At 35.4% G+C, this 15,699-nt stretch overlaps 1 protein-coding gene across 1 annotated transcript; it reads right to left on the minus strand.

The window, feature by feature from the left end:
• Positions 1–377: 377 nt before the first annotated feature.
• Positions 378–11,486, minus strand: rwdd (RWD domain containing 4). Its single transcript, XM_059355387.1, has 7 exons — positions 11,298–11,486; positions 7,544–7,624; positions 5,267–5,376; positions 2,860–3,010; positions 2,659–2,761; positions 899–948; positions 378–766 (listed from the first exon to the last, which is right to left on the minus strand). The coding sequence occupies exons 1-7, from the start codon at positions 11,319–11,321 to the stop codon at positions 725–727; spliced, it is 561 nt and encodes a 186-aa protein (XP_059211370.1). The 5' UTR covers positions 11,322–11,486; the 3' UTR covers positions 378–724.
• Between the last annotated feature and the right edge of the window lie 4,213 nt (positions 11,487–15,699).

Genomic DNA, 15,699 nt, shown 5'->3' on the forward strand with positions numbered 1-15,699 from the left:
TGTTAGCTCGCGGCTAACAAACGGCACAATGCAACAGTGTGTTTGGACTCTGACGGCCCGGACAGGTTGATAGGATTTAGCACACACAGAGAGATGATGTGGGGACGGGACTGAGACAGACAGACAGGTAGGCACGTTTCTCTGTCGGCAACACAACGCAAAAAGTAATGGGAAACCCTTACGCCACTATGTCAAGAAATAGGAATGTTATGCAGTTTTTTTACCCATAAAAAAATATACCACTATAATCGTAAACGATACGATATGGGATTGCCTCCCACATCCGTGCAGCACAGTCACTAAATGTTTTTAAATCCCACTTAAAAACCCACCTCTTTTCTCTTGCCTTCGATTAAAGTTTTTTTTTTTTCCTCCGGCAAGTGCTAGGGAATAGTGTACCCTAGTAATCCCACAGTGCTTTTAAAAAATATCCCATCTTCTTTTAATTTATTTTAAATTAAATTTTGTTTTGTTTTTTGTTTTCTTTGTTACCTTTGTCAATTTTGTCAATTCTGTATTTTATTGCACTTTCTTGCACTTTTATGTGAAGCACTTTGGTGCGGCTCAGCCGTCTGTAAATGCGCTATATAAATAAATCTGACTTGATTGATTTGATTTTTTTGATTGAGAATTTATTTGAACACAAAATAAAAGATGAACATTTAAAAACAAACGAACAACAATAAATACAAGACAACAACACAAAATGAAACGACAACAAGACTCAACAGTTATTTGTGTTCAAAAGGTCGTTTTCACTTACATGCTGGATGATCGAGTAGAGACGAGGAGAAAGGAGAAAAAGACAAATTAGTTTTAGGTTTCATGTTAAATGTCACTGCAGGCTCAAAACTGTTTCAGTGCACCATCTGGTGGACAGAAGATTAAATGCACTTACTTTGATAACGTCAACCCAGTTCCAACCTCTCGGCAATTCCCCTTTGTGATCTGAAAGCACAGGTCAGTTTATGTTATCCATCACTGCTACAAACATGTTGGTCTGAATTTTCAGGAAATGTTTTAACTGTTGCATTGCATTACTGCATCCCTCAGGTTGCACACTGCATTTAACTTCCTTTTATTGCAAGTAAGTTCATGTTTACACAGTGGCGGTTCTACACAGGGGCCTCCAGGGGCCACTGCCCCTGTGTAGAAGCCTTTGGCCCCTGCTGTGGCCCCTGTGTCAAATTAATAATAAAATTATCATTTATAACAAAATTATCATTTATAACGATGAACGACGGAACAATTTTTACCTATTTTTTTTTCAAACAATATCTTATTGTGCACAAAATGAACCCAGTATGTGCACATTGCACACACACTGCACTTTCAAAATAAAAAAAAGCAATTGTGCACAAAAATGAGAAATTTCATTGTCGATCAAAAATAGTTATTATTGTTGGTAAGTCTCATTGTTTCAATCAGTGTATTTGTATCTTCCAAATATACTTAAATTCGATTTTTTTTAAGCTAAAATAAAATATTTGAATGCTTAAATATCATCTTTGCTGTTTTTTAATGTGCCCCTCTGATTAAACACTGGCCCCTGCTTGGCCCCCACAGTAAAACTGGTCTAGAACCGCCACTGTGTTTACATATCTCTGTTTTTGGGCCTTCGTCCTGATCAGATTCCTTTCACAGCGGACTTGAAATACAACTCTGAGTCCTGCCACATCCAGAAGTACTCGGTCAACACTGCTATTGTGGCGTGTATCAGGAATGGACAGGAATCTGAATATAGGGATCTGGTGAAAGCCTTCAGTGACTGGAGTCACAAGAACTATCTCCTATTGAAAGTCACTCACCTGTTTTATATTTTATTGATCTTCTGATTCGCCATGGAGTTAAAAATCTGTTTTATTGTGGCTCTGAACAACAAAAAGACCACAAACATCTTTCTACATTTATAATAAATTAAAAGAAAGATCGCTCTAGAAGCTTTTTTTGGTCATTTCCATCAGTCCCACATGAGGCTGATCATTGCTGAGTGTAGCTTTGATCTGAGTGACATCATTTACATTTTACCTTAATCATCTAACCTAATTAAACATTGGCCGGTGTTCAGCGGACACAATTATGTTCTGGGATATTAAATAATGAATTTATCACCAGAATAGTCTATATACAGATGCAAATAATAGGCTAATAAATAAATAATATAATATAATATAAAGGCATTCCCGTGCCCCTGAGCAGGACACAGTTCACAGTAAAAATACAGAATGCAGCTGTTTGTTAAACAGAGAAAACTATTATTATTATTATTATTAGTGCATGTCTAAAGCTGTTAAAGCCGACTGACAGCTGATCCAGCTGTGATCCACCGCAGCTGTAATTAGAAACATAAACGGGTATAAGATTGTTAGTGTGGGTCTTTGTTTAGGTGGTCTGCAGTCTGTTTCCTGCCTGGAGAGTCTGGTTCTCCAAACTGGAAACACAGACAATCTACTGCAGGTGATACACTGACTGTGGTCCTCATATAACCTCACTTCAAAAAAATCACAACTATCCCTTTAATGTCGGGTAGTAGAGAGCACTTTAACCAGACAACAGACATGTTTAACGATGTCTGGCCGTGTTTTCTTTTAAACAAACTAAATGTATGTTTACATTCAGTCTTCTTCACAATAGCAGACTTGTGTGATCGTGGTGTACCTGTTCTGTTGATGATCCTTCTCTTCTGAGCTTTAGTCAGCTGCTCCTTCTTCTCCCTCTTCTTGGCTGAGGAGGCAGCAGTCGTCCCGTCACCGCTGGACGCCTGTTACAACAGAAACATCAGTTTTCATCTCTGATCCAACAGCCATTCACATATTTAACTATGAGGCCGTTCCAACCACTGAATATGAACAGACTGACCACAGCAGTGACTACAGGCTTGTGGTTCTCCATGAGAGCCTCCTGGTTCTCCTTGGCCCACTCAAAGAGAGTGTACATCATGGCGGTGCCCAGGTTAGCCTCCACCTGCTCCTCCAACATGGACAGGATCACCTGCTTCGTCTCTCCAGAGCTGTTCATCAGAGGATAGAAACAACATTATGCACAACAAGTATGTGCCCAACAACGGCAGGCTTAATGTATTTCAATACTGAGAAATAAAATGTACAAATATCTAAATAAACTTATGCTGGGCTTACACCAAACGATTTCCCCAGTCCCAGACTAAAAACTGAAAGTCTTTAATAAATCTAGGAGTTTTACTGGAGTCACAGCGCTCCGTCATCCCGATCGTTAAGTGTAAAGTAGTAATCTGCTCTGTTTGATATCAGTCTTTTCCTAGTCTTGGGTTTGCATCATATCAAACATGTTCGATATTCAATCAACAACCAATAGATGAGCGGGGGAAAGGTCCCCGGTTCCAGACCGGCCAGTAAAACCACTTCAACAGGAAAAAGTAACATCACAATAATGCTAATAAGCTCAGTCCTAAATAAAAATATAGAGATGTCATATATTTACAGACACAAGCGGAATTTTTGTGGGCGCTGTTTCTTGTTGAAGAGAACAGTAAGGAGACCCAGTTAAAACGTATAAATAAATGTATACATAAATAAGTAATAAATAATGGATCATTAATGTTTGATTAACCAAATTAAAATTGATAGAGCTGATAAATATAATTATTCAATTAAACACATTATAATGAAATGTATATCATGAATTCATTTATAGATTTTCCTTTCCTTTATTCTTCCTTATATCTATTTTGTTTACTGTAAAATAGTCAACTTTTCATGTCAGGAAAACAGAAACCCCTTTTTCAGCTTTGTGAGGGGCATTTTGTGGCGTCTATTCTTCTATTTATTGTTTTTGTTTTTTCAACACAAACCACTGCACACACTAGAGCAGCTGGAGCCAAAAGCTGCTTCTCCTCCATTTAGTCAGTTTTTACTTAGAGCATGATGAGGAAAAAAATGCAATTAAAAATGCTAAAAGAATCTAGTTGTAGTCTTGTAAATAGTGACCCTGAAAGATTCACAGTCTTTGTAGAATCTCAGTGTTAGACTAGGTTAGGACTAAAAACTCTCAACACTTGTCTTTAGATGTGAGCAGGTGTGAGCTGATAGTCTTCCAGGAGTTTCCAAATATTTTCAAAGTCTTCTGAGGTATAGGTAGCATTACCCAATAAATAAAATGTATAATATCTAAATAGTTTTAAAACTTATATCAGCCCCCTGTTATTGAGGATTGGTGGTTGTGGGAAGTGGATGTTTAGGGGTAGATAGCAGGTCAACAATAAATGCCACATAGAAGTGTTGGACATCGTCTGAAGATTAATTTAAGATGCAGCTCAGCACTGTGTCAAGTTGTTCTGGTCATAAATCTGTTGTATGAATGACTAAATTAATGGAGTAAGGTGTATAAGGGTTCAGAGCATTAATATCTTGCTGTCTGAAGTCCATTTCAATGCTCAACTATGTCCCATAAGTTATTTCAGCAATTTTTAGGTGGATCCCTTTTGTTACACATATTTGGTGCAGAATCATGCAATTTGTCAATGTTGAGAATGGATAAAAATGGCCATAACCCTCCAGAATATTCCATCAATATGCCAAGACCTTTGGAACACCTTTCTATGATTATCGTAGAGGTCACAACAGGTCATTTTTTAGTCAGTGAGGTCAAGTTTCAGGAAATGCTCTCACTGTAGTGAAATGGACTACAGGGACTAACATCATCACACCTGAAAATAAAATTAAATTGGGCTCATCGAAATCCACAAGATTCTCAGCTTCCGATTTACACACAATTTATGCAATTAACAGGCCGTTTAGTGACCCCGGTGTGCACAAGGTAATGTAAAACATCCTTTTTGGTGGTGATAAAGGAGTGTAAAGCCAAACGTTGTTCTTCTTTTAAAATAAACTTTGGCTCTAAACTATTTAGAACACTGTCTACAGCGAGATCGAAAGAGAGCTTCACGTCTGCTGCAGCCATGTTGGATCCGTAAGAAAACTACAATCTGTCTAGTACAAAACGTCTGTCCAATAGTACGCGTCATCGTCTTGCCGTCCCTCCCCGTTCTGTGATTGGATACCAGAAGCAGGGCTAAGAATCGGCCATGGACACCATGCCGCCTTACAACAAAAACGAGCGCACAAGGCAGCATGGGTATACCAGGCTAGCAGTGCACAGGCGTAGGGTTGGATGAGTTACAGACAAACAAGATGGTCTGCTTTTGTTTAGTTCCTTCAGTTTTTGGACCCAAGCACAGTGATGTGAAAATTCAATGTCTTAACTAGGTTTGTATTAAAAAACAACATACATTCTGTTGTTGAAAAAGGCATCCAGGGAGATGTGTGGGGCGGTCTCAGGGTACGTCTCCGGCCAGGTGATGTCCAGGATGAAGGCTTTGGTGTCCTCCAGCTCTCCTATCTGTTGGAGAACAGGAACACAGAATTAAAAAAGGTATTGCTGCAGAAGAAACTGTAATTCTTGAAGGTTAAAGGTCATGAAATACAAGTGAAAAAGCATCTTGAAAATGTTTTTCTTGCTTTACAGTTTTTCTCTGTCACATCACTATTAACATTTCCACAACATTTAGTTCAACCTTTACAACATTTAGTCATTTGTTCTCATCATAGTAGCAGTTTCTCCTTACAACAAATTACAAATGCTTTTGGACATGCATCAATTGCTTTCATACAACTCTCTGCTGTTTACTAACTTTATTATTTGCTTATGTCATGTCAGTCAAAATAAACTCTACTTGTGAATGCTGAATAGTCATTCCATATAAAACTAATAGTCCTCATTTCATTGTTGAGTCATTACATACAAAAATGTTGAACTAGTTGTCAAAATATGTCAAACAAATTCTATGTTTTTTTAAATCTTTATTTTTTACCTGAAAATGTCTCCAAAATTGAACAATTTCTCTCAGGTGAACCTCAGTTTGTTTGTTGTAAATAAGGGTGTATTTTTTCAGAGAATAAACACAGTAATGTGTAACTTTACTGTACTTTAAATGGCTGTGTAAATAGTATATAGTCTGTCTGGAGCATTTTCAGGTTGCGTCACCAAGATCTGACTTTTTTTGCATTGGAACACATTTCCAGAGTAAACTGTCATAATGAAAACATGACAGAGACATTTGACTATCTTGTTCATAAACATGGTGTCAGGACTTTTCATCTTGATGACACTTTCATTAACATGAATACTTGCTTTAAGGAACGAGCTATCCATTTTGAGCAGGTGACACAATTTTATAGGTTATCAACTAGGTTTTGCAGTTTGTACTTTTTTTCCAGTCCCAGACAAAAAATAATGCACAAGAAAACTGTGATATTTGCCTTAAACTGCTTTTTTAGTAGTTTAGACATTTTAAATCCTGCTAAAAATGAACATTCAGCGTGCTGTTCATTGTTTGTTTACATCCCAGTACTTCCAATATGGCCGACATCCTGGTAACTGGCTACAATGCGCTGTGTAAAACACTCTAAAAAGTGCCGGTCAGAGCTGCTCTGATTTTCTTTTTTTAATAAAAGCCTCCTTCAACTAATAGCCAGCCCCTATTATTAGCCGGGTCCCAAACTGAATTTTTATTAATAGAAGCCCCGGCTACTATTTGAGGAAATATGGTAACCTCCTGTCTGGAGCATTTTCAGGTAGCGTCACCAAGATCTGACTTTTTTTGGATTGGAAAACATTTCCAAATAAACTGTCATAATAAAAACATGACAGAGACATTTTATTATCTGGTTCATAAACATGGTGTCAGGACTTTTCATCTTGATGTCACTGACACTTTCATTGACATGAATACTTGCTTTTGAGGAACGAGCTATGATCCATTTTGAGCAAGTGACACGTTTTTACAGGTTATCAACTAGGTTTTGCAGTTTGTACTAATCAAGGTTATTATAGTTAACGAAAACTAACGAAATAACGAAAACTAGAATTGAAAAAACATTTTCGTTAACTGAAATAAAAAATAAAAACAAGTTTTTTTTAAAACGATAACTCACTGAAACTGTATTGTGTGCTTACAAAACTAACTAAAACTAACTAAAATTACAGTAAAAAATGTCCTTTGTTTTCCTCTTTGTCAACTTAAACGTAAACCTTTTTGGTTGATATGAAATCTATTTCATCTATTTGGTTTTATCACTTAATAAACTTATTGGGGCTGAGATGGATGGAAACAAAGGAAACATTTATTGTGACCTTATTGAATCTGGCACCCAACACATAGCCCATTACAAAAAACTAAAACTAGCACGAAAACTAATAAAAACTAAACTAAAACTAAGCATTTTCCAGAAAATAAAAACTAATTAAAACTAGCAAACTCACTCTAAAAACTAACTAAAACTAACTGAATTTGAAAACAAAAATTGACAACGAAATTAAAACTAAAACTAATGAAAAATCCAAAACTATTATAACCTTGGTACTAATTACATTAACTGTTGTGCAAACGTAAATAGTGATGTGAGAAATGCACCAAAGCGACTGAGAAAAACTGTAATTTGATGTAATAGGCTGTTGCTTGTTGGTCTTGGACCATGCAGAAGACAGTACAGAGGACAGCACTTACCCTAAACTGAAAGGAAATTGAACTTATTTCCTTGAAACACTCGTCCCCTTCATAGATGGAGCGAAGGGCCTCCAACTCCATCTGAAGTTGAAGAAGAGAGACAGACAGACAGGAGGTTTAATCAGACAGAAGTAGTTAATGACATCAGCAGCAGCTTGTCAGTCAACAGTTGTCTTGTCAACAGTTCACAGACTCAACATTTCCCCGAGAGAATGAGACCTTTGTTTTCTTCTTTTTTAATCGACATACACTACCGGTCAAAAGTTTTAGAACACCCCAATTTTTCCAGTTTTTTATTGAAATTCAAGCAGTTCAAGTCAAATGAACAGCTTGAAAGGGTCCAAAGGTAAGTGGTGAACTGCCAGAGGTAAATAAAAAAAGGTAAGCTTAACCAAAACTGAAAAATAATGTACATTTCAGAATTATACAAGTAGGCCTTTTTCAGGGAACAAGAAATGGGTTAACAACTTAACTCTATGGAGTCTTGGGCTATTTTGTCCATTTTTGAATTATTTTCATGTCTTTGTAAGTCATTTTGTGTCTTTTTTTGGTCATTTTGTGTCTTTTTTAAGTCATTTTGTGTCTTTTAGTGTCTTTTGTCATTTTGTATCTTTTTTTGGTCATTTTGTGTCTTATTTTTAGTCCTTTAGTCCAACATAAAATGTGATTTTGAATCTTTTTTTTACTTTCAAAACACTATCATGCTCAATAAAGAATTTTAAATGTTGCAAATGTGCATTCATTGGGCATCTTGGGCTATTTTGTCCATTTTTTTTATTCTTTTCATGTCTTTGTAAGTCATTTTGTGTCTTTTTTGGTCATTTTGTGTCTTTTTTTGGTCATTTTGTGTCTTTTTTTGGGGTCATTTTGTGTCTTTTTTTGGGGGTCATTTTTAGTCTTTTTTTGGTCATTTTGTGTCTTTTTTTGGTCATTTTGTGTCTTTTTTTAGTCATTTTGTGTCTTTTTTTAGTCATTTTGTGTCTTTTTTTTGTCATTTTGTGTCTTTTTTTGTCATTTTGTGTCTTTTTTTTGTCATTTTGTGTCTTTTTTTGGTCATTTTGTGTCTTTTTTTAGTCCTTTAGTCCAACATAAAATGTGATTTTGAATCTTTTTTTTACTTTCAAAACACTATCATGCTCAATAAAGAATTTTAAATGTTGCAAATGTGCATTCATTGGGCATCTTGGGCTATTTTGTCCATTTTTTTTATTCTTTTCATGTCTTTGTAAGTCATTTTGTGTCTTTTTTGGTCATTTTGTGTCTTTTTTTGGTCATTTTGTGTCTTTTTTTGGGGTCATTTTGTGTCTTTTTTTTGGGGTCATTTTTAGTCTTTTTTTGGTCATTTTGTGTCTTTTTTTAGTCATTTTGTGTCTTTTTTTAGTCATTTTGTGTCTTTTTTTTGTCATTTTGTGTCTTTTTTTGTCATTTTGTGTCTTTTTTTTGTCATTTTGTGTCTTTTTTTGGTCATTTTGTGTCTTTTTTTAGTCCTTTAGTCCAACATAAAATGTGATTTTGAATCTTTTTTTTTTACTTTCAAAACACTATCATGCTCAATAAAGAATTTTAAATGTTGCAAATGTGCATTAATTTCAGAGTACACTGAGACATTAAACTGCATCATTTTCAATTAAATTCTGGAAAAGTTGGTGTGTTCTAAAACTTTTGACCAGTAGTGTATATGTAATCCTACAGCCATTAACTGAATAATATCACATCCAACATTTAACTTGCTGTCTTACTGCTTAACCGGCTGTAAACGGCGGCAGATGACTTAGTTAAAGCACTGATAGTTAGTTGGCATCATGTTGCTGTTTGATAGATAAAATATACACTGGACAGATTAATAAACGGTTTTTATTTCGTCTCCCTGTTAAAATAACCGCCTAAGTCATATTTTCAAGTTTTGCAGGAAACACAAAAAACTTCACCAAAAGTGTAACATATGACATTTATTGATCATTTCACTCAAAAAGGATGTAACAAAGGATGGCTATTGGCATAGTAATAACACTGTGTGTAAATTATGTAACATAAGAGAAATAAATGACTTTTTTGAACATGCCTTTGTGACTTAAGCAAGATATGGTAACACTTTATTTTGAAGGTGTCTACATAAGAGTCACACAAGCCTGTCAGAAACATGACATGACAAGTATCATGAGCATTGATGTTACTTCAAAGTGTCATTAATGTTCATGACACATCCCATGTCATGTTTATGACACGCTGATGTCACTCTTATGTAGACACCTTCAAAATAAAGTGTTACCATATCTTGCTTAAGTCACAAAGGCATGTTCAAAAAATTGCCTAAGTCACATTTTATTTTGACTTAGGCATAATAAATCTGCTTAAGTCACACACTTGACATAGGCCATTATCTTAAAGGGGTAAAATCACATGATCTGATCAACTGAGGATGGAGGAGATTTTACCATAGGAGGCTATGAGGAGATGATTTTGACAAAAAATGACTTAGGTGATTATTTTAACAGTGTGACGATTAGTAAAAGGTCTTGAGTTATGGTTTATGTGGCACTTATTGCTCCCTATAGAGACACACACTTCACTCGACACCAGTGGCGGTTCTACACAGGGGCCTCCAGGGGCCCCTGCCCCTGTGAAGAAGCCTTTGGCCCCTGCTGTGGCCCCTGTGTCAAATTAATAATAAAATGATCATTTTATAACAATGAACAATGGAACAATTCTTACCTTTTTTTTGTTCAAACAATATCTCATTGTACACAAAAGGAACCCAGAATGTTACATTGTATAATAGTTTAACTCTCTGGAGTGTTATTGGGCTATTTTGTCCATTTTTGAATCCCTTTCATGTCTTTGTAAATCATTTTGTGTCTTTTTTGGTCATTTGTGTCTTTTTTTTGGTAATTTTGTGTCTGTTGTTGTCTTTTTTAGTTATTTTGTGTCTTTTTTTTTTGTCATTTTGTGCCTTTTTTTGTCATTGGTGTCATTTATGTGTCTTTTTTTGTGTCTGTTTTAGATATTTTGTGTCTTTTTTTGTCATTTTTATGTCTTCGGTAGGTTTTTTTTGGTCATTAGTGTCTTTTTTTGGTAATTTTGTGTCTGTTGTTGTCTTTTTTAGTTATTTTGTGTCTTTTTTTTGGTAATTTTGTGTCTGTTGTTGTCTTTTTTAGTTATTTTGTGTCTTTTTTTTTTGTCATTTTGTGTCTTTTTTGTCATTGGTGTCATTTATGTGTCTTTTTTTGTGTCTGTTTTAGATATTTTGTGTCTTTTTTTGTCATTTTTATGTCTTCGGTGGGTTTTTTTTGGTTATTCTGTCTTCTCATTTTGTGTCTTTTTTGGTCATTTTGTGTCTTTTTCAAGACATTCAAAGATTTTGAATACTTAAATATCATCTTTGCCATTTTTTTCATGTGCTAATGTGCCCCTCTGATTAAACACTGGCCCCTCATTGGCCCCCACAGTAAAACTGGTCTAGAACCGCCACTGCTCGACACTCTATTTAATTATATTATAATTATTATAATAATTAATATAATTATAATAATATTATATTATTATATAATAATATAATAATTATAATAATAATACATAATTAATAATACTATTATAATAGTATTGGGTGACATTTATTCCGCTATGAAGGACGCTATAACAAGGCTCACAACAGTCAGAAACACATCTAGTAAGCTAGCAGCACGCTAGTGTCAGGCAGTTAGCAGTTAGCCGCTAGCAGCAGCTAGCCCACTACGGTTTCATCATTCATTCATACCTCTTGATCCTCGTTAGCTGTCATGGTTTCTATGCAGTTTCTATGGGAGAATCTCTGTGTAGAGTTTAGAACAATCCCAGGGTTAACAGCCCATTTCTCCTATTAAAACTAGGATATGACAATAATTCCACAACTTTTCCAGCTGATGCAGCCAGTCACCATGTTACACGCATGCGCAGTTCGTCTTATCTTCTTCTTCTGTGGTTTTAGAGCAGCTGGCATCTATAATGTCGCATTACTGCCACCTTACGGGGGTTTTCTGTCACTTGCCATGTTTCTATTAACCCTCTGGAGTCTCCAAAAGCACCAAAGCATGACTTGTTTTTTTTTTTTTTTTTTGTTAAATCTTTTTTATTTCAAAGGACATTCAAACTCATTTTCTTTGACTTTTGTTTGTATAGTTTACAAGTCCTTTTCGATTATTTCCCCATACCACCCCCCCCCCCCCCCCCCCACACACACACACACACAGGGATCATCCAATACATATAACAAATTAGAAATACTATTACCAATAATAAAAAAATAGTAAAAGAGATTAAGTAAAACAGAAAATACATTCATATATCTATACATACACACACACACACATTAGCGCGCACACCCACCGACACGCCGACACGCACATGCACACACATACACAAATACACACCTACACACACACACCCATTGAGAACATAAAAAGTAGGGCTAAGTTATAAAGAAAACAAAGAGAAAAAAAGAAAAAGAAATGTGGAGGGCATTGCTTTCAAAGCATGACTTGTTGCCTCCATCCAGACTAGAAAACAGAGCAGCGTGGAGCCCTACTGTAAATTTACCTCTAAAGTTCTGGCTGTAAACTCCATGAGGCCAGTTTCAGTTTGATGATGATATACCAAGTAAAACTGGAGACAAGCTCAAATAGATTTAGTATCAAATGATAGAACTGGATGGAACCCTCTTATATGTTAGATTTGCAACCTTTGTTCACATTTGCGACATTTAAAATTCTTTTGTGAGCATTATAGTGTTTTGAAAGTAAAAAAAAAAGATTCAAAATCACATCTTAAGTTGGACTAAAACACAAATTGACCAAAAAAAAAACACAAAATAGCTAAAAAAAAAAAAAAAAACACAACAAAAGACACAAAATGACCAAAAAAGACAGAAAATGACAAAAAAATACACAAAATGACCAAAATTGCTACGCTAAACAAAATAGCGTAATAAATAAAATAGAGTCACACTAGAATAAAAACAGGATCAGTTGGATGACAGGATCACACACAATCACAAGATCACATTTATGTTGGTTTTTCTTTGATTTTTTATTCTGACTTATTGATCAACATTTTGAACCAAAAAGGAACAATTATTATTAGGTCATATAGGTGAGGTTGTACTGAAAAAAATATACCAACATGGCATTTAAACATTTTTTAAGTGGTGTATACAGGCAGGATGAAAAGGACTCAAAAATGAACAAAATGAACCAAGACTCCATAGAGTTAAAGTCGAAGCAAATTTTAAAGTGAAAATTTGAAATGCCGCATTAAAGATAATGAGAATTTGAGCCGTTTTCATCAACTGGTTTAGAGTGAATAAACAAAGCTGCATAAACATGCTTTCGTCAGAAGATGACAGTGTAATATCTGGCTGTAAACTAATCCATCAGTACACATTAGAAGAAGTAGAGATTGTGTGAGTTAACCCTCTATGGTACGGTGTTGCTCTGAGGCAACATACCCATTTTTGGCCTGTCAAATTTCTACAATGCATGTTTTTCAGTGATGCGATACTTTTAAAAAAAGGGAACAGTATAGGGAACCAATAGCAATGCTTTAATTTGTCACATGACCTCCAGGCGGCCATATTTAAACCCTATTTTGCAGACTTTTCCAAAGGAAACAGCTTTGCTATTTTGCGCCACAAAAAATCACTCAAAACATAATTTCCTGGCCCATTTCCATCTGCAAAAAATATATTCCTACTGATAGGTGAGTAAACCTTCATTTTTGATAGTTTCATACACTTAGACTGTTAAAGACATTCATTTCAACAGGTCGTTGGTTCAATGGTATAATGTTACCTATACAGGCAACATTCGGTAAAGAAACCGGTTAAAAAAGTTCCTTTTATAATGTTTTTAAATTTAAAATGTTTATGTATTGTACCCTGTTGAAGCTACTGAATCTTTTACAAATGTTTATTAAATTAAATTAATTTTAAAAAACTCTCTTTTTCACTTGTGCACCGTTAAGGTACAATGTTGCCTACGAACAACAAACCCCAAAAACTTCCCAAAAAATAATTATGAAATTCTTCAGATTTTGTTTATTTAGTCTATTTTAAGACAAAAAAACACTCCAAACAGTTTTTTCCTAACTGCGTACCATAGAGAGTTAACCACAGTGCATGTATTTACTGTTGTGCCTGCCTGTCTATTGATTAAGGTCCAAAAAGTTGTGTGGGAGCTGACACTTTTTTATTATTATATCCACACTCGCCACATATAGTGCATACCCACAAAGTGGGTAACCTATGTTTAATTCTCAGAGCATCAGTCTCTCTCTCTCTCTCTCTCTCTCTCTCTCTCTCTCTCTCTCTCACACACACACACACACACTATACACACATTTTTCATTGTGTGACCTGTCTGGTTTAAATGAGTGTGCTGCAAACATTTATTTTAAAACATTCTAATAGCATCATTATAACCTTAATGAAGTCTCTGTCAGCTTGCTTTACTGTAGTTTTATCTCAAATATAAGAGCCATTTTGCTTTGATTGTTTATTTGTTTGTTTGTTTGTTTGCGCCGAATGTTTGCCTATGCAAACATCATGTGGCACTAATGGACAGGTCACCAGACTCTCACAAGGCAGACACATAGAGACAGTCAACCATTCACACTCTCTTTTACTCCATGGGCAATTTAGAGTCACCAATTTAACTTTAGCTGCTACAGTCTACAATCTACCATGTCATTTAGCAGACGCTTTTATCCAAAGCAACATACACTACTGGTCAAAAGTTTTAGAACACACCAACTTTTCCAGAATTTAATTGAAAATGATGCAGTTTAATGTCTCAGTGTACTCTGAAATTAATGCACATTTGCAACATTTAAAATTCTTTATTGAGCATGATAGTGTTTTGAAAGTAAAAAAAAGATCCAAAATCACATTTTATGTTGGACTAAAGGACTAAAAAAAGACACAAAATGACCAAAAAAAGATACAAAATGACAAAAAAAGACACCAAAAGACACAAAATGACCAAAAAAAGATACAAAATGGCCAAAAAAAGATACAAAATGACAAAAAAAGACACCAAAAGACACAAAATGACCAAAAAAAGATACAAAATGGCCAAAAAAAAACACAAAATGACTTCCAAAGACATGAAAAGAATTCAAAAATGGACAAAATAGCCCAAGACTCCATAGAGTTAAGTTGTTAACCCATTTCTTGTTCCCTGAAAAAGGCCTACTTGTATAATTCTGAAATGTACATTATCTTTCAGTTTTGGTTAAGCTTACCTTTTTTTATTTACCTCTGGCAGTTCACCACTTACCTTTGTACCCTTTCAAGCTGTTCATTTGACTTGAACTGCTTGAATTTCAATAAAAAACTGGAAAAATTGGGGTGTTCTAAAACTTTTGACCGGTAGTGTATATTTGAGAGACACAAGCAAGGATGAAGTCAAGAAACAACACAAGAATAAGCAAGTGCATGTTTTTTTTTTTTTTGTGAGTGTTCTGTGTGTTGAGTATGTGTGTAGGTGATCAGTAAAGTGCTGGGTCTTCAGCCTCTTTAGAGGAACTGAGCAGATCGTATGGAGTTTGGAAGGTTGTTCCATGCTTTTGGACTGTGGGAGGAAGCTGGAGGAGCTGGAGAGAACCCAGGCAGACAAAATGAGAACATGCAAACTCTACAAAGAAGGGCCCTAATCCTGGATACGAACCTGGGACCCTCTGCTGTAATTCTTACTGTGGCCACTACAACTTGGAATTCCCTACTGACTGACTGAGGATGCCAAAAGAGATCAAATATATCAATGTCTCACCAGCTGGGATAATTCTGCTAGAGCTGCATGTTATTGCACCACTGTTCTGTCCATGCATGCTTTTATTTAAAAAAAAAAAAACTTTTGATTGATCTCCATTCATCATTCTTGTTCAGTTATGTGATGAACTATGTACTTCCAGTGGCGGTTCTACACAGGGGCCCCTGTGGAGAAGCCCTTGGCCCCTGCTGTGGCCCCTGTGTCAAATTAATAATAAAATGATCAATTTATAACAATGAACGACAGAACAATTCTTACCCTTTTTTGTTCAAACAATATCTTATTGTACACAAAAGGAACCCAGAATGTGTACATTGTATAATAGTTTAATTGTGCAATAAAAACTTGTGTGTGTGT

This window comes from Centropristis striata, chromosome 17 (assembly GCF_030273125.1).
Source record: "Centropristis striata isolate RG_2023a ecotype Rhode Island chromosome 17, C.striata_1.0, whole genome shotgun sequence".
Classification (NCBI taxonomy): domain Eukaryota; kingdom Metazoa; phylum Chordata; class Actinopteri; order Perciformes; family Serranidae; genus Centropristis; species Centropristis striata.